The 22,077-nt window shown below is 35.6% G+C and overlaps 3 protein-coding genes, 1 non-coding gene and 1 pseudogene across 4 annotated transcripts; 2 read left to right on the top strand and 3 right to left on the bottom strand.

The window, feature by feature from the left end:
• The first annotated feature begins 143 nt into the window (after positions 1–143).
• LOC132069498 (protein yippee-like At4g27745) lies at positions 144–2,124 on the top strand. The gene is made up of 3 exons (XM_059462838.1): positions 144–353; positions 1,034–1,181; positions 1,702–2,124. Exons 2-3 carry the CDS (start codon positions 1,089–1,091, stop codon positions 1,927–1,929), a joined length of 321 nt encoding a protein of 106 aa, XP_059318821.1. The 5' UTR covers positions 144–353; positions 1,034–1,088; the 3' UTR covers positions 1,930–2,124.
• Positions 2,125–3,286: 1,162 nt separating this feature from the next.
• On the bottom strand, positions 3,287–7,018 carry LOC132030699 (probable serine/threonine-protein kinase WNK10; annotated as a pseudogene).
• A 187-nt stretch (positions 7,019–7,205) lies between these two features.
• On the top strand, positions 7,206–7,279 carry TRNAV-AAC (transfer RNA valine (anticodon AAC)). Its single transcript has one exon. It is a non-coding gene; the product is annotated as a tRNA-Val (tRNA).
• Positions 7,280–8,556: 1,277 nt separating this feature from the next.
• On the bottom strand, positions 8,557–13,823 carry LOC132030696 (plant UBX domain-containing protein 10-like). The gene is made up of 5 exons (XM_059420428.1): positions 13,314–13,823; positions 11,482–11,954; positions 9,372–9,542; positions 9,069–9,272; positions 8,557–8,921 (listed from the first exon to the last, which is right to left on the bottom strand). The coding sequence occupies exons 1-5, from the start codon at positions 13,621–13,623 to the stop codon at positions 8,691–8,693; spliced, it is 1,389 nt and encodes a 462-aa protein (XP_059276411.1). The 5' UTR covers positions 13,624–13,823; the 3' UTR covers positions 8,557–8,690.
• Positions 13,824–14,359: 536 nt separating this feature from the next.
• Positions 14,360–18,414, bottom strand: LOC132030698 (uncharacterized). The gene is made up of 5 exons (XM_059420429.1): positions 18,255–18,414; positions 16,459–16,531; positions 16,131–16,284; positions 15,475–15,516; positions 14,360–15,379 (listed from the first exon to the last, which is right to left on the bottom strand). The coding sequence occupies exons 1-5, from the start codon at positions 18,332–18,334 to the stop codon at positions 14,520–14,522; spliced, it is 1,209 nt and encodes a 402-aa protein (XP_059276412.1). The 5' UTR covers positions 18,335–18,414; the 3' UTR covers positions 14,360–14,519.
• Between the last annotated feature and the right edge of the window lie 3,663 nt (positions 18,415–22,077).

The following is a 22,077-nucleotide window of genomic DNA, read 5'->3' as shown; positions in this document are numbered from 1 at the left end:
AATTTAATTTAAAATTTTAATTTATTCTTAATAAAATAATTATATCTATTCAAATATTTAGGATTTATTTTAAATTATAATTTTTCGTAAGTTTTGTATCTAGTTCAAATGATGACATATAAATTGAAACTAAACAAATTAGATCTTTGGCCGATACGTGGATGCTCCACATTCAAATAAAGAAAGCATAGTGCATTCAAAATATGATGTCATTTTATCCTTATACCTCCAATTTAGCTTGTCATCTTGTCTGATCAAATCCCACAAAACCCTACTTGATTTCTCTCGCAGAGACACACAGAGAAGCAATTGAAGAATCTTATAGTATCACTTTGCAATGACACAATGACAAGGTTTTGCCTTTAATCTCTTAATTACACATTAAATTGTTAATCATTCCTCCATTTGGTTTGCTTTGTCTTTTGCCTTTGATTGCAAGCAATTTTTTAATTTTATTTCTAGCTGGCTTCTTCAATTGGGTTGTTTTCTTTTTCCTTTTTTTCTTCATATGGGTGCGTATTTTTCTTTGTATGTTTTGTTCAAAAAATAGTTTTTTCTTTTTGGGGTTTTCCTCTTAAACCTTGGTATATTGTATAAGATCATTACTCAATTGATCATTATTACATTTTGCTCTATATTGATGGTTTGTTTTGAAGTGTTAAACAGTGTCTCTTATTAGGTAGAAGGAAAAAGACTAGGTAAAAAATAAATTGTAGAAATTGTGGAGTCTTGGTGATAAAGGTACAATCTTTTGGTTATTCGCTATTTACACCGCTTACACCGTGTCGTTTTCCCTATTAGAGGCGAGCTAGAATTTTGAGTTCATCGGTTCTGAATTCTAAAAAAGACAACTTAAAAGGTTCTGGATAAGTTTTTTATACGTATTAATTGAATCTTTTAATACAAATACATAATCTTTATACATCTTCCCTTTGCATTTTTGCAAAGAGGCTCTGTTCGATGTTTGTGTTGTATAATTGTTATTATTCAGTTTTGGTAGATGAAATTCTGTTTTAATTTGCTGTTATCTCAGGATATAGGCATATAGCTGCTCTTATTAAACAGTCGTGTGTTTGATCCTATTGTCGATGGCTGAGGTGATCGGCCCAAGATTATATAGTTGCTGCAATTGTAGGAATGAAGTTGCACTGCACGACGATGTAATTTCTAAAGCATTTCAAGTGAGTAACTCTGGCTCTTTTTGTTGTTTCCTTGAAAATATGATTTGGGGCTTTGAATGTCATACTTATTCTAATCATATATTGTTCTTCCTTTTTTTTTTGAAGATGGTAAACAGTATCATGTATTGTTCTTCCTAGAATGCACAGAGATTAAAATGTTAATTTGTACTCGTCGTAATTTAAAACAAGTTTAAATTGTTTTATGATCTTTGTTCTCTGCTACAGTCAGTTTGTTAGCCAGTGTTAGGAGTGGGAGGGATTATTGAGACAAATTCAATAAGTTAGGCGCATTTGATTTTTTAAGATCTATGTTCTTGCTACAGTCAGTTTGTTAGCCAGTGTCCATTAGTTGTATATAAGGTTCAAACAGTTCCATTGACTCACCTATTTCCTTCTCTAAATCACTGCTAAAGCAATTATCTTGTTGCATATGAGAACACCTGTGCCTCAAAATGAGTGGGCGTATACGGTGTTCAAAGTTGAGTTAGATATTTATTATTCTTGTTTTATTTGACATTAGGGAAGAAATGGTCGAGCATTTTTGTTCTCTCATGCGATGAACATTGTTGTTGGGCGCAAAGAGGATAGACAGCTTATGACTGGTCTCCATACAGTTGCTGATGTCTATTGCTCTGACTGTCGCGAAGTGCTTGGGTGGAAATACGAACGAGCTTATGAGGAGACACAGAAGTACAAGGAGGGCAAATTCATACTTGAGAAGTCAAAGATTGTCAAGGAAAACTGGTAGTCGTGGATGATAATACATGCTCATTTTGTTAAATCAATGTTGAGTAATTCAAAAGGTCAACTCATTGTTCCCAATAGTCTTATCTTAGCTTTTATTTCTTGTGTTTGTTGTGCGATTGGATGAAATATCTGAGATGCTGTAAAAATCCTGTTAATAATCTATCTTGAAAATTAACCGTGTAAAATATCATATTTATCTTTTGTTGGTTTCGTTTAGCAAATGATAGCTTAGTTATCGCAAAAGGTCCATGGTCTGCTACTTTCATCACGAGAATTTGTGAACAATGTCAGTTGTTGCCCTTCAAGCACAAGTTCAGAAGAATTTTCAACTAGTGTCTTCTAGCTACCCTTTTTTTAATGATTATACCAGGGGCCTCTAGTGTCGATTTCGTTAATAGCTCGTTATTATCTCACGGTACATATGGTATGAAGTAAAATCAAACCAAAACCTTATAAACTGCTTAAGCCATTAGCTTCAAAAAAAGAAAAACACTTTACTAGAACCAAATTCTGAAATCCATCATGGAGTACCTGAATTGTTTTTCGTGATATACTAGTGCCGAAGTGCAACATCGAGTTCCTGAGTTCTTTGTTAGTTTTAGAATTCATCAGTTTTGGGGGGTTCAATGATGTTGGAGAGAAGGTTGGGTAATATAATGCAACTGTAAAGGAAAGCCACTTCACCTATGCATCTCAGCATTAAGGAAGAAACTTAAGTAGTTGCCTTATCCAATCCTTCTTGAGTTCCAAATTGCGTTGATAAGGTCTTTCTTAATAAGATTGTGACATGATTAATTCCCTGGTGCATAAAACATCCATTACCAGATTAGGAATGTGTTTAATATCATGTCAGTAATGAATTTGCTTCAGCATGGCAGAAGGTTCCTTGAAAGAAAAACCTGTATTTTCTGATGCAGATCGAATGATGGCTGACATGAATAATTCTATCAACAGCTATGGAAAATAGCGAGTATAAATCAAGATAAGGCGCTATAATGAATGTATTGATTGAGTAATTGGCATTGAATACTGATCGATCCAATGACTACTACTAAACTAGAGGCTTTGATGACCACTTTATCTCATGGAAGTTGGCTAATTACAACCTAAGAGGGAAAAAAAAATGTGGATGATGATACACACAGGCAAATAAACAAAATTGAACCAAGGAACACATTTTCATTCTCACGCGTTTGTGCATTTGCTCCACGGCTATATAGTGTCACAGACTTCAATCAATAATATTCCAAGAAGAATAACACTAAGTAAGAACCATATGTAAGAAAATAAAAATTCCAGATCATAAGATCACAGTAAGAAGTTAAAAGGCCGTATGTTCTCTGTAAGCAACTCAAAAGTCAAACGCAAATACTAAACTTGCAGAGGCTCAACTAGGAGCACATATACAAATAATCAATTTCATTAGCAATGTTGGGTAGTTTGAAAAGAAGAAAATAAGAACAAAATAGAGAACACACAATTTCCCTAAAAATAAAATAGAACTTCTTTTGCTAGATAAAAGATTTATAGCAAGGAAAAAGCTATGTACATATATTCTATCTACCAGTCCACTTCTTTCTAGCATTTTCAATTGCCTCCACTCTCATTCTCAAGAGTTCACGACAAGAATGTTGATACTGCATATTGATGGCATCAAGTTCCAACTTGAGATCCTGCAATTGATTTTTGTTATTTGCCCCGTCGATAAAAGAGAGAGAAGAGAGGTTAGAGATGAAATCATTAGATATGGCATTTCGCGAGCTATCAAAGGAGATCCCTGAATTTTTGGTACAGTCACTCATTACAACATCACCAGGACTACCCTCATTGTTGTTTGGAGCACAGATTTTGGGACCTTTGACGCATTCTAACTCATTGCCAAGAGATCTTAAAACATTGTTATACTCCACATTTGAGGCTGATGTGCTCCCTTGATTCAAAGATGTAATGCCTAGTTCTCCAATCACATGATCTTCTATTATCAAAGTCGAATCGTTGGATGAGTTATTCACTGCAGGGGAACTCCCAAAAGAATATTTCTGGCTTGTTGAGAGTTTGGAAATGAAGTCGGCAATCAATTCAGCTATTGTCGCCACATCGTCGTTCGACAACTCAAGCTCCTCTACCATCTCACTAGCTATTGACATCACGGTGTCAACATCAATACAAAATACAAAGTGCACATGCCTGATCCGACCTGTCAAAAACAAAAACAAAAAAGAGTCAAAACATTTTGCTTGCAAATACTCCATGTATTATTCTATTAGAATGATCAAATACCAGTCAACTCAAAGAATTCGCAGTGAGAATGCAATTGAATGGTCATCATGCTTGTCACCGTGTAACCTAAATTCGTTTCTCCCATTACGTCTCACGAAGTCTAGATTAGAAAACTGAGAAGATTTAGTTTTGTTTTCTATGCACATGTCACTCTGTAACTTCTGTGCAAGGTCTACATCCATGAAAATTGACTTTGCCAGACTTTGTGCTTCAGACACAACATTTGAGGGCTGCAAATGATCACATATGGGGGTTATCAAGCTTTCAGGTGAAAGAAATGGGTCTTCCAAAAGTTCAACTGCACTCAATCTTACGGATACTGGGGCCAAACATTTCTCCACAAATAGTTTTACATGAGGATCTGTTACTTTCGCTAAAGAAGCTGGCTTTATTCCCTGAAATCGAACATTTTTCTCAGCATTGCAATTATTTTCAAGTAAAACAAAGTAATAGTTGTAAAACTTAAAATAACTAAAACTCACCGACGTGACTTTTTTATAAATTTGTGCTTGATTTCTACACTCACTATATGGATATTCACATGTTATTAGCTCCAAGATACACATGCCAAAAGAATAAATGTCAACAAGTTCATTATATTCTTCATCATACAGCTCTGGTGCCATAAATTCAGGGGTACCTGACAAAGAGAAAACACAAATATTATATGGTAAGAAGGGTTAATATATCAGTTTTGATGGGACCAAATGCAGCAAGTCCAAGTCAAATAACTACCAATAACACTTCGAGCAGTAGGCTGCTCCATAATTGTTGCTAGTCCAAGATCTCCAAGTTTAACTTCTCCATTATTTCCATTGATAAATATATTGTCACATTTCAAGTCTCTATGTATAACTGGTGGATTGTGACTATGGAGATAATGTAAACCTTGGAGAATTTGTCTAGCCCAATTTTTAATGGCTTTTGTGTCAACAGTCTTGTGCTTCCTCCGATATCTAAAAGGGGTGGAAAGCAAAAGATAGATGAATAAAAAGATTTGTAGGTTGCATTGAAGGTAAGGGGAAATATGCAAGAAATATTGGACTCACTGCCTTAAGCTCCCTGAACTAAATAATTCAGTGATCATATTAATGCTTTTGTTCACATCGTCCACCCAGGAGGAATACAATTTTATAATGTTTTCATGCTTCAACATTCTCAACAAATGAACCTCCGAATATATCCTCTCCAAATGTTGAGGTGACTGCAAAGCATCATCTATGCAAATTTGATTCCAAGCAACTTCTATTCCGTCAATTTTGTCGAACGCCTTATAGCTACATGTGAAAATCGCTAAAGTACTGAAAATCAATAACGATTACGAGGTAATACTAAAATGCAAGAAAATAACAGGAGATGGGTGTAGGAGCCATACACAGTCTTAAATGCTCCACTTCCCAAGATTTCATTAAACTGGAGGAAGAGAAACAAAAAGAAGGTGATAATACCACCAAAACACACAAGATTACATAAATGAAACCAAAAGAAATTAATATCATATGATAAACAATTACACATCATTTCTCAACATAATGTATAATATTGCATAAGAGCAAAATAAAATCATAATGAAATTGAAACTCCAACTCAGTCCCTACCCACGTTACAATTTTGTTTCAATATAAAGCCCCACTTTTGAATCAAATAGACATCAAATGATATAACAGCCTCAATGACAATTAATAAAATTACCAGCTTAAAGCCAAATTTTAATAAAAGGGCTAACTTTTTTTAATAGAACTTATATATACACTATACAAAAAATTAGGGTCGCTTTTTTTTTTCCCCCGCATTTGTTATATATAGTATAGTATTCTTACGAGACATAAAGCTTTTAACTTCACATGATAATATTATTATTTATCTTGATAATGTTAAATTCAACTTAATAAGATGTTAGTTATGTGTTTGCAATATATTACCTTGGATCTTATAAAAAACTTACTTACTTATATGAGGATTTGAGTAGTTTAACTTAAAGTTCTAAAACATTACTACGTTAAAAAACAGAGGCCCTGGAAGAACCCTCTGCAGAAAGACAACCAGAAGAGACTTTCTTAACCGACCTCATTCTTAAATCAAATGATACAACCACCACCATTTACTAGCATTGACTTATAAAATTAAATGAACAAAGTACAACAAGCAGGAATAGATGGAACAAGAAAAGAAAAAAAAAGGTAGTCAGTTGGTAATCAAATATGATGCTAAAAATAGAAACCTGGCAAATATACAGAGAGACCAGAAAGAGAAAAACATAAGTACCCGAATGTATCTCTTGTCTGGTGATACTTCAACAACCTCAGCCTCATCAAATTTACCTTTCAATTTAACTTTGTCAAACCATGATATATCGGAATTCATCTCTCAACGACCACAAAAAAAAAAAAAGGCCAAAAATATTTACACACACAAATAGGAAGAACTAACTGAAATCAAAGAAAGGGTTCAGAAAATGCTTCACATGCTACTGAATATGAATCAACAACCCTTCCAAATCGGAGTTGGCGTTGAAAGAACTCAACTTTCAGCAACATTAAAGCAAAACCTTGAACCCCCATTTCCCAAAAATTCAAGTAATTAACCACACAAAAAAGAACTCAGTATTGAAACGCATGTAGCTAGACTAATTAGGGCAGGCAGACAAATTTAAACCCTAAACCTCACGTCCCTAAAATCCCAAAAAGAGGATCATAATGAAATCCTAATCTGTTAAGGGGATTGATAATAGAGAATTCAGGGACAAAATTTAAGTGAAGATTGTAATTGAATTGAAAAGCGTAGAAGAGGGAGGAATGGAGAAGAAAAAAGGCAGCTGGACAATGGGATTAAGGGTTAATAGTTTGTCAACTTTGACAACTAAGCATTTGCTTTTTAGATAATCATATAGCTAATTGCCGTTGATTTAACGTATAATGAGCCACGTATACAAATTTAACGTAATTAATGGCTGCTAAAAGTAGTTATATAAATTAGATGTGGAACTTTACACAACCGGGTTTCGTGGTGTAGTTGGTTATCACGTCAGTCTAACACACTGAAGGTCTCCGGTTCGAGTCCGGGCGAAGCCATATATTTTTTTTTTTCGTTTTCTCCAGATTATTTCGGTTTTATGATGGTAGTGTTTGGGCCAGGTTTGATCAATTTCATCGGATATCTGCTAACTCACGCAAGCACGACTAGCAAAAAGTAGTGTTTGGGGCTTATAGCTTTCACGCCTGGATTCAACCGAATTCACTACCTCACATCAAGATAAGTACGGCAAAAGAAAAAAAGCAAGAACATTCGCCAATACGCTTGTTTTGATGGCTGTTCATGACTAAAGATTTGGGTATCTCAAGTGTTCGTTTCCCATAATCGATTGGTTTCCTTTTCAATGTTTCAAGATTACTAAACACACCGAAGGTCTCAGTCCCGAAGCCATATATATATATTTTTTTTCCGTTTTCTCCAGATTATTTCGGTTTTATGATAGTAGTGTTTGGGCATCTACAATTTCATCGATACCTCAAGCACGAATAGCAAAAAGCAAAGTGCCCGTGCAATTTCACCGGGAATTCACTACCTCACATCAAAGACAAGTACGGGTAGCAAAAAGCAGTAACCTATTCGCCAATACGCTTGTTTTGATGGCTGTTCATGACTAAAGATTTGGGTATCTCAAGTGTTCAGAGGACAAACATTTCCCATAATCGATTGGTTTCCTTTTCAATGTTTCAAGATTACTACCAGAAATTTAGTGATTTTCCTTGTATAATTGGTCACAAATTACAAATAAGTGACTAGGTCCTATTTCGTTTAGTTGTTTTATCAGAGTTGGAGGTGAGAAATCAGCAAAAGGAGATATCAGATATGGCTCCTGTCAATAATTTTAGCTTTCTATAATTGGTATTTCATTCTGTTAATATGCAGCATTTCCGTTGAAAGTGTTTGTTAGCTTCTTTTATTAATGAGGAAATCACTTGAATTTCACTTTTGGCATATGGTTTACTCTTGAAAACACTTTGATCATTCGGAATTTTGTCATCTAATACAAGAGGAGATTCTAGCTTCTATTATATGATTCACGTGATTCCAATAGCTTTTGCCAACTCTATGTATGTACATATTAGGAAATCAACTAAGTATCTATAAATATTTGATTTCTTCATTAACCACTCTCATGATTTAAATAGCCTTACCCTTCTTCCATCAAGCTATGTAGTTTGCTAAAAATTTAAATGTTAAGAAGGAGCTTCAGATGAATAAGCTGCTAGATTAAGCGGTCACCGAGCTTGCACCCAATTGCAATTGAACTATATATCATGGTATTCAATTATCTCTTAGCAGAAAGTTAACGAGAAAGTAGTAGAAAATTAACTAGGGCGCAATAGACAACAGTGCATCTAATTGAATTCATTGGTCAATTCTAATTGACATACAAACATTATCAACAGAACTAATTATCTCTAGCACAAGATTTTCATGTTCAACATGTTGTTCTCATGAGTTCAACTCAACAAAAAGGCTGGCCTGAGGGTGTAAGCCGGCTTCTTTCAGAGACAGAGCGAGCTTCTCTGAACCATAAACTGTGCGGGGAAAGTTGGACACGAGGCTGTATTTTTCAACCTCCAGGCATCCAAGAGAATCAACATAGTCATAAAGAGATTGTAAAGTTGTAGTACATTGAAATCTTCTCTCTTTGCGCTCACCGTTAGGAAACCTTACCAAAACCTGCAGGATACAAGAAACCAACAAAGAATTAATCATCTGAAAAGTAACAATTTCTTCACTGCGTACTCAAAAAACAAACCACATTTCTACGGTTATAACATAGACTGATGCACATGTAAATAAAAGTATCAAGACCAAGATGATTACTTGAGTAACATCAGGACCCTTTTCAGGTTCAGGGCCCAGTAACTGTAATTTCTCCTTGCGCATTTTAGCCAATGCAGCTTCTCTTTCAGCAGCTTCACGGGCTGCTCTTTCACGAGCCTCTTCTTCCTCCTTTCTTTTCCTTTCAGCTTCAGCAGCTTCCCTTTCCTGTCGCTCTTGCTCTTCTTTCCTCTGACGCTCTCTAGCCTGGTAGGGGATAAACAGTTCAGCAACGCACAAATTACTTTGTTCCCTTTCTCAAGATTGAACTTGTAAAGCCTATTTTTAAAACCTAAAAGTACTTACCTGATCAGCCTCTAGTGCAGCACGATAAGCGGCATCCTGCTCCTCCCTCAAACGTATATTATTTATCCTTTCTTCTGCTTCAAGCCTGGCAGAAACAAGTACAGATGCACTTTCCTCGAGCACCCTTTGCAGTGCAGTAAGCAGTTCTTCTGGAGATTTTGGGCCCTCAACCTGCAAAGTGCTCATCAGACTAAGATATACAAGACAACATCAAAGTAAAGGAGAGGTCAAAGAAGCAGCTCTTGATTTTTTTTTTTTAAAAAAACCAGTCCAGTAAGTCCGCTGCTACACTAAAACATCAGATAGTATCTGGTATGAATTTGCAGTTCTTTTGGTATATAACAAGGCAAATAAAACTTTAATTGACTTTTGGCAACAAAAGACAAAAGCCTCCATAGCTACCTTATGGTAGATAGCTAAGAAGGATTAAGACAACAGAAAAGGACAGATCTAACAATAAAACCACAGGAAAATCAGCACGTGATATGTACCCATTGAATGACAAAACATATCTTATCATGTCGAATAGACTAGGCGTTAAGCACAAAATAAAGCAGGGCCGAAAGCTAACCAGTGCTAATCGATGTAATGTTTTTTAAGACACTTACAAGAGACAGAAAGAGGGATCCCCAGACCGCACTCGATCGGGGTGTTGTGTCAAAACTATAACTTCTAACATCATGAACATCTACCAATTAACAGAGAACAGGGAAGTCAAACAAACTTTGAGCTTGCAAGAAACAGTGAAGCATAAAAGAGAATTAGGAATTGACCAAAAAAAAAAAAAAAGAAGTGGGGATAATGTTGTCTGCAAGAGGTAATCAGCCTGCTTCTAATGACAATCATTTTAGTCATACCAAGCGCACACTCTTTTTACTTATCAGGAAATACTAGAACTTTGTTCCAAAATGATGAAACTTTTGTGACAGTTTCTTTTTCCCTTTTCTTTGAGGTGTCAAAGTCTTCGAAACCAGCAGAAATAAAGCAAATTACTACTTGATACATATATGCCCTGATTTATTTATTAATTTCATAAGTATATACGCAGTGATACCTATGTAGGAAGCGCAAGGTTTAACTCTGGGTAGGGACAAGGTTATAATGAAGCAACAAAAAGAGGGACAACATCCACAAGCCATCAGCATATCTAATATCAGAATATCATCTCAGTTAAGACTTAAGCATACAACAATTGTATGCACTCGAGACACACTCTATGTCTACACATAATTCAAAAGTAACTTCCAGATACTTACTAGTACAACAATATGACGAAGTTGAAAATAAATAGGCAGACAACCCTACTTGCAGTTAGATAGCAACCACATCTTATATCCCATAATCAATTTGATCCTCTTGAACTAACCAACATTTCTACAACAAAAGTGTCTCATTTCCTCATACTTCATTAACAGAAGAAATAGTGCATATGCATTGTGTGTAAGCAGATACGTTCTAGGACAATCCATTAGGCCACACTTAAAAGATAGTTTCACCGCTCTTGTTACTAATTTTTTTTAGGAAACAAAACAAAGTGCAGGCCTCATGATAGAGGCTTGAGTGCTTGACAAATTCAAGAGTGTCAGCGCTAAATTCAGGTAGGTCAACAAACTGTTCAATGTCGTCATTGCTTTGTCTCAGTCCAATAATGTCAACTAAAATCCTTAAATAAAATCATGCAATCCATAACAATATCGTATTTTGACATGCATCTCCTCTTACAGTATATAGGGTTCTTATACACAGAATTAACCAATATAAAAGGCTGTTAACAAGTTATAGAGGGCTCTATCCCGCTAAAAAGATAGACTTGTGGAAAGCACAAGCTTCAAGGATTATTTCCCAGGCAATCCCAAGTTTGTCCAAGATTAGCTGATTGCTTTCAAGTTAGTGATCCATATTCAGTCTAGAATCATAGTTTCCAACGCATATTATAAAGCTAGTCTTTGACTAAATAAAGCAACTTTTAGGCCTGGATTTAGTATTGCATCTACTTCAACCTAAATAGTTCCTTCACCATATTATACAGCATACAAGCCCTTTCTACATATAGTTTCCACTATGAGCTCTAACTTGAGAACGAAATAAAACAAACATATAACTCTTTTACCTGCTGAAGCAACGCAATCCTTTGGTTTGTCGCAGCCATTACAACAGCACAAAAAGGAAACCTTGATGCCTTCAAGCTATTACTCATCTTGAAGCCCTCACTAGCTCTAATACTCCCACCCCAAGCAACAAAATTCTCGTTGATAAATGCTACCAATGCTTCATTGCACAAAGTCCTTTCACAAAACATAGGCGTATCTGGATGCTCAGGTGAATGTAAATACACGAAAAGCAGCTTAAACTCGTGCCTAGACCTCTGTAATACATCCATAAAACCTTCAGCAATAAAGTTTGGCCTTGTACTCCCAAAATCCCTATCAAAACTATCCACGAAACTCATTGCCTCAGCTGCTGATGCAGACACAGAAACCAAAGGTGAAGAGGATTCACCATTACGTCCCGAATTGAGACCGATCATTCTCAACGAATACGAAAGCACACCACCTGCAGCCCATACACCAAATCCTACTGCACCTGAAATTAGAGAGGCAAAATTAGCTCATAAAATCATAACTGACCCAACCAGCCCATTTATTGACCCGCCCATTTCTGTCCAACCCATTTCAGTTCATCAAAATTTGGGTTGATATTTAGCCCAAATTGATCCATGAGAAATCTTGTCAAAATATTTTCAAAAACATTATGTTATAATGCTTACCAAGGACATGACCTTAGATAGTATGGAGAACGCAAATTAAGGTAGAAGGTTAGTAGGTAGTCCCGCTTACCCTTTTGTACTAGTAGTCGCAGTTTTTCCCTATAGTTTCTTGTCCTTTGTTTTATGCTATTCATCTGTGGTAGCTACTGCTCCTTTTTCAGACTACTTTACCATGATTTTTCGCTTTTGTTATTTTATTTCCATACTACTTTGAATTGCTTGTCCTTATCTAACCTTTTTTGCCACGCTTTCTCTTGAGCTGAGGGTCTTTCGTAAAACAGCCTCCCTACCTGCCGAGGTAGGGGTAAGGTCTGCGTACACTTTACCCTCCCAGACCCCAAATTGTGGGATTTCACTGGGTATGTTGTTGTTGTTGTTGTAGCCATAATTAAAAAAAAAATTATTACGTACTAAATGTGTCAACTTTGTATAAAGTGTATAATAATGTATAAAAGGTTTTTATACACAAATATGTTGAAAATCAGGTGTTTATACACATCGTATGGGCTACGTGGCATAAACATTTTCAAAAATAGACAGAGTGTAATTTTCCCTATTAAATACTAAAACACTGTAAGAGGACAAATAAAGCAATTAAAATTCGGTAAGACTTGGGCAGGTTGGGTTTTGACCTGCTTTTTAGCCCATTTCAGCCCAAGTAACTTTGATCAATAACCCGCTCATTATTAACTCAATCCATTTTGACCCGCCCAAATTCAGCCAAACCCGCCAATTTGCCACCTCTACCTAATTATTACCTCTCAAATTTTGTGGTCTTTAATTTTGGCCCTTTAGCACTTTTGGTGTGGGATAACTTAGATTTCACTCCGCAACGTTTACATTTAGCTTCAACATAAGTTATCCCGCAAAAGGCAAAGATAATTCAACATAATCTAAAAAATTATTACACAGGTTATGATGCATAACTTAATTCCTACATACTTGTCCCGAGGGAGGCAAAAGTTTCAGTTTCCGAATATTAAAAAAAAAAAAAAATCAGAATTTATGCGCCGCATAACTTAATTCCTACATAACTTGTGCCAAGCGAGGCAAAGATAAAAATGTTACAGTTGAATATGCTGAATGAAACAGGCCTGCATATTTTCATTAAATAAGCAGCAGGGACAAAAATTAAAAACCACCAATATGAGTAGCAAAAAAAAAAAAAGGGCTACCTGAAATTAACCCTAGACTACCGGAAATGATGGAAAAGGGAAGAGTAATAATCTTCCAAGCTAATCCCGGTGGTCCACCGGCAACTAAACCAGTTTCCGGCGGGGGTAAATTCGTAATTGTCTGTAATGTATTGGACGTAGTTGGTTCGGATGTATAGTGAGGGGTAGAATGGTCATTTTGAGAAGTAAAAGTAGAGATCGCTAATTCAAGATCCCAACCATGTGCGGCAAGGATCTCAGTACACAAATCAGCGTCTTCTACACCTGTGATCGCTTGAAAATACGCTATTTTATCAGCTACATCACCCATTTTCTTTCGTTATGTTTTTGCTTGCTATGTGTTCATTGGGAATTTCGATGATTGGTTTGTATTTGTTATGTGATGTGATGTCAGGTGTTCGATGAAATGATTATTAGAGAAATGGCGAAACTTCTTTTTTGCACTGTAATGGACTATGGTATTGGCAATTGGGTTTCCGTATCAGTTTTACGTGACGTTGTGAGAGATAAAACATGGATGTGTGAATTGTTGATTCTACTTTTATACCCAGAAAATGGGCTCTGACTACCTCGAAATTACAAATCTGCCATTAATTCCTAACTATACCAGGAAATTGTATAATACTCCTTCAGCCCCATTTTTAACTGTGATTATCACCCTATAAATACAAGTATAATTCATTAACCTATCCTGTTTAATAAAAGTAAACTGATTATTTCCTCTTCAGTATTGTGACATTTTTCCTTAATATAAAAGGCATATAGTTGAAAATAATTATTAACTTCAATCTTGAATTTTTAAAATAACAATTATATTGAGACATTTTTATTATTGCGCTAAAGCAAATGTTAATTTGGTGGGGTGGTGGGTGGGAGGGGGGGAAGGCGGGGGGGGGGAGGTGTTACTTATTCTTTCACAACTTTCAAAGTTTTGATCTCTCTCTCACTACTACGTACATCGAACATTTACAAGTAATACAGATTTTGTATTTTCCATAAAAGCTTTTTTCCTTTTTCTTAAAATGGAATTGTTTCAGAGACCCATATGAATAAAGTTCCAAAGAGAAAGTAAATAGTACAAAACTTCAGGCAATGATGTAAAGCAAAAACACCATGATCTGAACCTAACATCTTTACAAGCATCAGTGAGTACTTCTTTGTGTTTTCTGCTGCAGCTTAGCTTGTCATGCAGAAGGAATAATCAAGTTATTCAACCTCCTTAATCAGAGGCTTACCCTCAGTTTGTACTTTCTCCATTTTCGGAATACTCGTCTTACTCCCTACAGATTCAACTAATCGCCTCTGCTCTGCCTCGACAATTGCTGCTAAGGAAGACCATGCTTCTCGTGGCTGCTCGTGAGCCCAACACATTATAAAATAAACCTTCCTTTCAGCAGACTTGAGCTTCGTTTTGATTTCAGAACTTCTGGATTTACGCGGCTTCTCTGACTTCAAATCCTTCTCTGCTTGTAGAATTAGCCTCCTTAGATCACAAAGCAAACAAACTAAAGCTGGTCCTTCAAGATTAAGAAGGGTAATTGTGTCATTGATTAGTCCCAATGCGAATTGTAGGCCACCCATGTGTCTGAAGGCCGGTGAACATGTTTGCTCCATGCAATGCGATAGAGCTTCCAGCACTGTCTCCGGCTGCCCACCTTGACCAAGAACAGAAGAGACGCTCAACAACACCGTGGCTGATCCTATGGGATCTGATTCCCAATCACCATTGTAAAGGCGAAGAGTAAAGCAATAACTGTACACGATGTCAACAAGGTGAACAGCCAATAAAGGGGATGGCCCGGCCGCACTGAGCTTACTAACTGAGGGTAACGGAGAGTCGGGGCCCAGTGGAATGTCGTGCAAAGGGTCGTCAACAGCTGTATCGTCCCTCACAAGTGGCTGGACTAGTTGAGTTCCATCCCGACCAAGAGATATGTACTTGGCAGAAGGCTTCAACCACCATGGCTCCCACGGCCTAATCAATTTGCTCAGCTCTCCTGAGGCAACAGCCCTGTGAAAATGTTTCTTTTCTTCAGTAGATAAATCTTCAAAACTTATCTGGTTTCCTGTATACGCCACCCGCAACCAAAGAAATTAGCTTGAATAAAAGCACAAAGGAGAAACCGAAATAGCATCAAAATGTTATATTTCAGGAACATACCAGATTGAATTTTTTGAATAGTTTCCTCAGACAAAAAGGAATCTGATGCAACAAGATCAACAAGGGAAAGTTATGATTAAGAATTTCAGCAATAAAAACATAACTCATTTTGGCCTCTATAGTAGTGTGTTATGTCAGTTCAATAAATTCACAAAGTAGGCGTTTGGCCATAAATTCCAGATATAACTTTATTTGGAATTTATGAAGTTGGAGTTGGAAAACAAGTTTGGAGCACTTTCCCAAATTTGGAATCCAACTCCAAGTTGGATCTGAAAATTTTATAATCGAACACTGCTTTTGAAATAAAGTGAAAAATTATTCCGGAAAAAAGTGAATGATTCTCATGGCCAAACGGCTACTAACTATGTGAAAGTATGAAAATATATAAGATTCATTTCAATATCCACATTGCAAGCAATGTGATACATGAATACAACAAGAATCCCTGAAGTATAACTGCTTGAGCAAATCGAATCCTCCTCATCGTAAATTACAATAAAAGCCGTATCAATAAAGTTTCTTCTTTTATTGTAGAAAACAAAAACCATATTCCATATTACTCCTCTTAAAATGCTAATAATAAATGAAAGGTCGTTCTGAGGAAACGCATCAAGCAGGACTATATTCATTATTGCAGAAAACAAAGCAATGCTTACCATCTTCATCCATGATGTCTGCTTCATCTTCCGAGTGGAATCGTTTGAGTATGTCCAGCATTTTTTGCTTACTTCCTCCATCTGGTTGTAAGTGCTGTAGTTCCTCCATGACATTCTCTCTCATAAAGGATTCAGTGCAACGAAGACTATGAGACTGCCAGCAATACCATTATAAAGAATCAGGAACGGTGGAACAATAGATTTATAGACATCACAGGCTAAGAATAACAACTATCAGCATAGGCAGACAAGAAAAAGAAATTGGAATTGCAAAAGATAATCCTTTTTTCGAGCTTCATCACTTACAAGGAACAAATTTTTCACTCACCTTGTAACAAGGAAGAGAGCAATAACGGGTATTACATCGAGGGCAGGTATACTGCGAAAATTGCTTTTGACAACTGCACAAAAAGTAAGCATTGCTGTTATTTTAGCCACAGTCGCTCACAATTTTGATAGACAAGAAACTTGAGAAATTAACTGATTTCATTTTCCCCATCATATTGAATCAGCAGCAGGAAATACAGTAAAGGAATCAATGCAACCACATGCATACGCAAATCACTAACGTTTTAACATCTACAACTTTTCTTTTGGTCTTAGCAAAGATTACCTCAGAAACCTTAAGGCCATATGTATTTAATTGCTAGCTTTTTGGTGCACCCTGGTCAACTTAATGATGTAAATTCCATGACAGAAATGATAAGAAATTTGCACAATCTGTAACTTTTGACGCACTATCTAGCATAAAATACACCTTACTTATCCACCCAAAAAAAGAAAAAAAAGAAAAAGGAGATGACCTCACAAACCTAGAGTGCTCACGTGCCTAGCATTCGTAGAATGTAAAATAGGCAGGTCAGAATCATAAATGATAATGAAGTCAACATACTGAAGAAATATGTAGGTACAATCCATGTTAAATGAGCTCAATTCCAGGGATTGATTCTTCAAGCATAACGTGGAAGTCGTTCTCACCTGAAATAATCTTTTCAACCTTCATTTATCCCGTAATGAAGGGAAGATAACATATTGACCTTAATATCATAGGAGGAAAGTATTCGATTTTTATTTTTAATCCTTTGTAGGGAGAGATTTGAATACCCCAACAATGAACCTTTTTCAATATTCAGGTGGATTATTCAGTAACATATCTAATTGTCACTTCGATCGCTCAAAAGCTAAGCCTGGCCCCGCCATAATTGTGAAAACACAACATGTTTCTATGATAGGCATCATTATAAGCGCTCTATTATCCCTGAATCGGGAACTAGTCAAATACGCTATTAAGGCACAACGGAAAGTCCACCCAAGATCTTCCAGATAAGCTCCTACACAGGTTAAGGCAAATAAAAGGCATCTTTTGAACCCATTAGGTATCCACCTGAAGTTTCAAATTAGTAACTTTGTTGCACTGAGACTTTACCAATGTATGATTTCATTTCTTATCTAAATGAACTCCACATTGTTGTCAAAGCATTATATTACTATTTTATACAATCATAGCCCAATCAGTGGCATACACTCGCAAACTAAAACTGACAGAATAGTGAAAATCTTCCTTCAACTCTCAAGTTCCAATCACGTATAAACAAATCAGGCTCCAACAAAGAAATCAATCAATCAACTGAACACTCAATCCTAAATTAGTTGCGGTCAGCTACATGAATCCACTTTATCCATTGAGCTCTATTCGTCCATTTCATTCCAAAAGTTAGTAATTTGTAACAAAAATGTTGTTTCCTTAATATAAAACTTAGATAATCCACAAGAAAAGAAATTGCAAAAAAAAAAAAAAAAGGGAGGCGGGGGGGGAGGGGGGGTGGGTGGAAGTTACACATTTGACCGCTCGCCAAAAATAACTACAACTGCTAGCCATATATACCAAAAAATTACACTAGTTATATATAAAAGATTAATATATAAGAAAAGTTACATTTTTTCAGCTATTATTTTGGTAGGTAAAAATCCCAAAAAAAGAGCATAGTTTGAAGACAACAAGTGAAGAACCAAAATGGATAAAACCGCTATTGAGGGTTGAGCATAAATTACTGAAAATTGAATTAACAAAAGCAAACATAAGAAACTGATATGATTGAAATTAAAGATATTAATAATACTTACACCCGACATATTATATGGGATGACCAGTTCAACTGGGACGAACTTGAAGCTGCCTCGGATGTTACAATTGTCTCCGCCATTACGAAAAATCTAAAGCAATTAATTCAATTAAGATAAAAGGATTTTAACACTTCCTCTGGAAACCCCGCGAAGGTTTTTTTTTTTTTATATAAGGAAGAAGACAGAGCTCCAGTGGGATGGGCCATTGCAGTTTTGCAAAACGGGCTCAAAGTTATTGGGCCACGAAATAATTGGGATAATTGCAAGAATAGTTAGTTAGGACGCCTATTTAAGGAATAGTCCCAATTTATACAAGTATTTAAAGTTTTGAACTGCCCTATTATCTGGGGAGGGTCTTGTGCTTTGATTTCTGCTATTATCTGTTAGTTCCTGTACTTTGATTATCCTATTTTATTTGTGTCGCTTTCGTTATTTTCATTTCCATATCGCCTTGAATTTCTTAAATTTTTATCCGACCTCTTTTTACGCTTTTTATCGAAATCGAAGCCTTTCGGAAACAACCGTCCTACCTTGGTAGGAGTAAGGTCTGCGTACACTCTACCCTCCCCAGACCCCACATTGTGTGATTTCACTGGGTTGTTGTTGTTGTTTGTTAAAGTTTTGAACTGTCCTAGGCAAATTGCAGTACCGAGGTTAAAGAAAAAGGAGCAGGAAGAGGTTTGGTTTACCAAATCTGGCTAAACTTTAAATGATTTTAAAAATTGAACATGTTTAAAATCGGTTACTTGGTGCCATTTCTACGAAATAGTTGAATTTTTTTTTGGTGATTGTACTGTTCTATTATGGTTTTATAGAACATAATGGCCTAGTTTTTTTTTTTTTTTTACACTACTTTGAATTGTTTGTTCTTATGTCAAAAAGTCTAAAGGAAACAGTCTCTCTACCTCCCACCTCCCAAGATAGGGGTAAGGTCTGTTGTAGTTTGTTTGTGACATATCAAACTTCACATTTTCTACAACAAATAAATATTATCTAACACGTAATTTTATTATGGCATCCTTTTCTATTTTAAGGCTGCATTTGTTTTCATTAAGATTAAGGCGTCTGAATCTGAATGCACATCTGAATATTAAGATGTTGCATCTAGATCTGAACACTAAATGATTTGGACTGTTTATTTTTTCAACATCTGAATATGCATATTTTATTTATATTTAAACAATTAAACCTAATAAATATACAATTCACTAAAATAGTAATCAAATATAATAACATTGAAATATTAGTAGCAAAGTTTTGTACCCACATTCTTCAAGTTAAACAGCCAAAGTGATTATGAAATTTGTCGTAATCCATATAGTATATGTTATATGTACACACTTTAACAAGAATCAAGTACAAACAATTTTCATAAGGCAATTACAAACTAATCGAAAGAATAAGTACTCTCAGTAGAAGAAAACACCAAACATACGGTCAAGGAGACAGGCTATTGAATTGAAACATTTATTTGAGTCGAAAAACCTAGGGGTAAAAATCCCAAACAACACAACTAATAAAACAAACATTTAGCTGCTCTGTGAAAATACCCTCATTAGGATCCATTAGCTCCCTCAAAAAACCTCATTAGCTTCCTCTCAACAGACGTTTGATTTTCTTTCCAACCTTAAGTTAATACCGATTTGTTTGTTAATCTAAAAAAAATTAGAGTCGACATGAGAGAGATTAATAGAAAGATAAAATAACATCGGTCCAAACAAGTTAATCAATTCATCCAGACCCACAAATTTTTCAAACCCTTCATCTATTTTACCCTCTATCAAAGAACTCATTAACCAGAAGAAGTATAAATTTGACAAAATAATAGGCATAGAGTTGTAGAATGTTGCAACTTTTCAGTTAAAAGGTAGAAGAAATCACTGCCAGGGAGAAGAATGGCTTGTTGGGTTGATAGTTGAAGCAAAGAGAGAGAGGCGTAAAGTTTTTCTTCCGAAAATAAAAAACGAGCCTTTACCGAAAAAGGAGGCGTGTTTTGACGTCTGAAGGAGATTCAGACCGAATAAGACGTATTCAGATTAATTAAGAGGATTTTAAAATTAAAAAATAAATGCACTTAATGGGCTTGGATCTGAATGAATCAGATTCAGACCCCCATTAAGTGCAAACAAAAGGGCCTAAGACTACTTGTAACTTTTTTTCATTTTTCTTTTGGAAAATTTACCTTTTTTTATTTAATTTTCATATTTTTTTTTTCCAAAATTACATTTCATACCTTTAAGACTTATTTATGAATAATAACTACCTTATTTTTTATTTAATTTTCGTGGCTTTATTTTTTCAAAATTACATTTCATAACCACGTGGTCCAAGAATTTTGAAATATCACGTATCTCTCTATTCTCCCTCACTACACATTTAAGATTTATCATCTTCTCCAAACCCTAAAAAAAAAAAAAATTCTCCTCTCCTCTCTCCTTCCCCTCACTGCCGCCTCTCTCCTCCCTTACTCTATCTCCAGCTTCTCTTCTCCTTCCCCTCACTTACCCCTCCCTCCCTTCTCTATCTCCACCACCCACGCCGCCGTCAACACCACCACCACTATTACTACTATCTCCATCTCCAAACTCGAAAAAAAACCTTAAGGTTCTAGTTCTTCAGATCTGAACTCCATATGCTTATGTTCCATCACCTACCCTAGATCTCATTTTCTCTTACAAATCGAAGAATCCCACAAGAATAGCGCTTATCGGCCATGGTCGACGACGAGTGAAGCTTTATTAAAAGAGCCATGGTTGACGACGGAGCGAAGTTCCATGACGGAGTGAAGCCATGGTCGACAATCGGAGCGGTCGACGACGGAGCGAAGCCATGGTCGACGACGGAGGAAAAAAGAGCTCTAACAACACGGTGAAGGACGACGGAGCGAAGCTTTATTAACTAGTCCAATTGAAAGTCTTTTATCTCCCGATAACGTCCTTTTTGTAGCAACCCTCGAGACAACTCGCTTCTTTCCATAAGAACACCGTTGATGAGAGTTGTGGTGAAAGTCTTCATGCCCACCAAGTGTTTGATAAAATGTTTTAGTATATTTCAGTGTATTAACAAACAGTATATTTAATTTTCAGTATATTTCAGTACATTATTTCACTGTATTTCAATGTATTTATCTTTTTTTGGTGTAAATCTAGTGAATGTTCCAAATATAGAGCCTATTTTTACTACACTTTGTTTTCACGACTTTTGTATTTATTTTCTATTTCAATGTATTTACGCATTTTGTATTTCTAATTTATGAAACATGCTTTACGATATATTTCATTGTATTCCATTGTATATACGGATACTACAACTTTATATTTCTTAAATAATAAACCATATTTCATTATATTTCGGTGTATGTTTTTTTTCGTATTTGGAAGTTTTTAGATCTTTAGTAGTTTTTGAATTCAAAAAGTTTTGATTGTGATAAAAGTTGAGAGAGATTCGTAAGCTTTTATGGAAGAACAAGCTTATATTATGCGTGATTTATGGGAAGTTTTAAATTGAATCCCATAATTTTTTTTAAAAAAAAATTTTTTTTAAACTGTTCCATAAATAGGGCCTCGATTTTACTCTTGATGATTTGTGTGAAATATGGTTGATTTAATTTGACTTACTTGTTTAAAAAGGAAAAGAATATTATGTTCCAAAAATATAGCCTATTTTTTCTCTCAGAATTTTTAAAAAAAAATATGTTCCAAAAATAGAGCCTAAATTTACTCTAACGTGTTTTGTATTTCTCTGTATTTCGCTATATTTCATTGTATTTCAAAAATGCGAGATACAACTGAAATACAGCCAAAAGCAGCTACGAATTGTAAAT

This window comes from Lycium ferocissimum, chromosome 9 (assembly GCF_029784015.1).
Source record: "Lycium ferocissimum isolate CSIRO_LF1 chromosome 9, AGI_CSIRO_Lferr_CH_V1, whole genome shotgun sequence".
NCBI classification, from domain to species: domain Eukaryota; kingdom Viridiplantae; phylum Streptophyta; class Magnoliopsida; order Solanales; family Solanaceae; genus Lycium; species Lycium ferocissimum.
The sequence above is the reverse complement of the archived record's forward strand: the minus strand, read 5'-3'. Positions and strand labels throughout refer to the sequence as shown.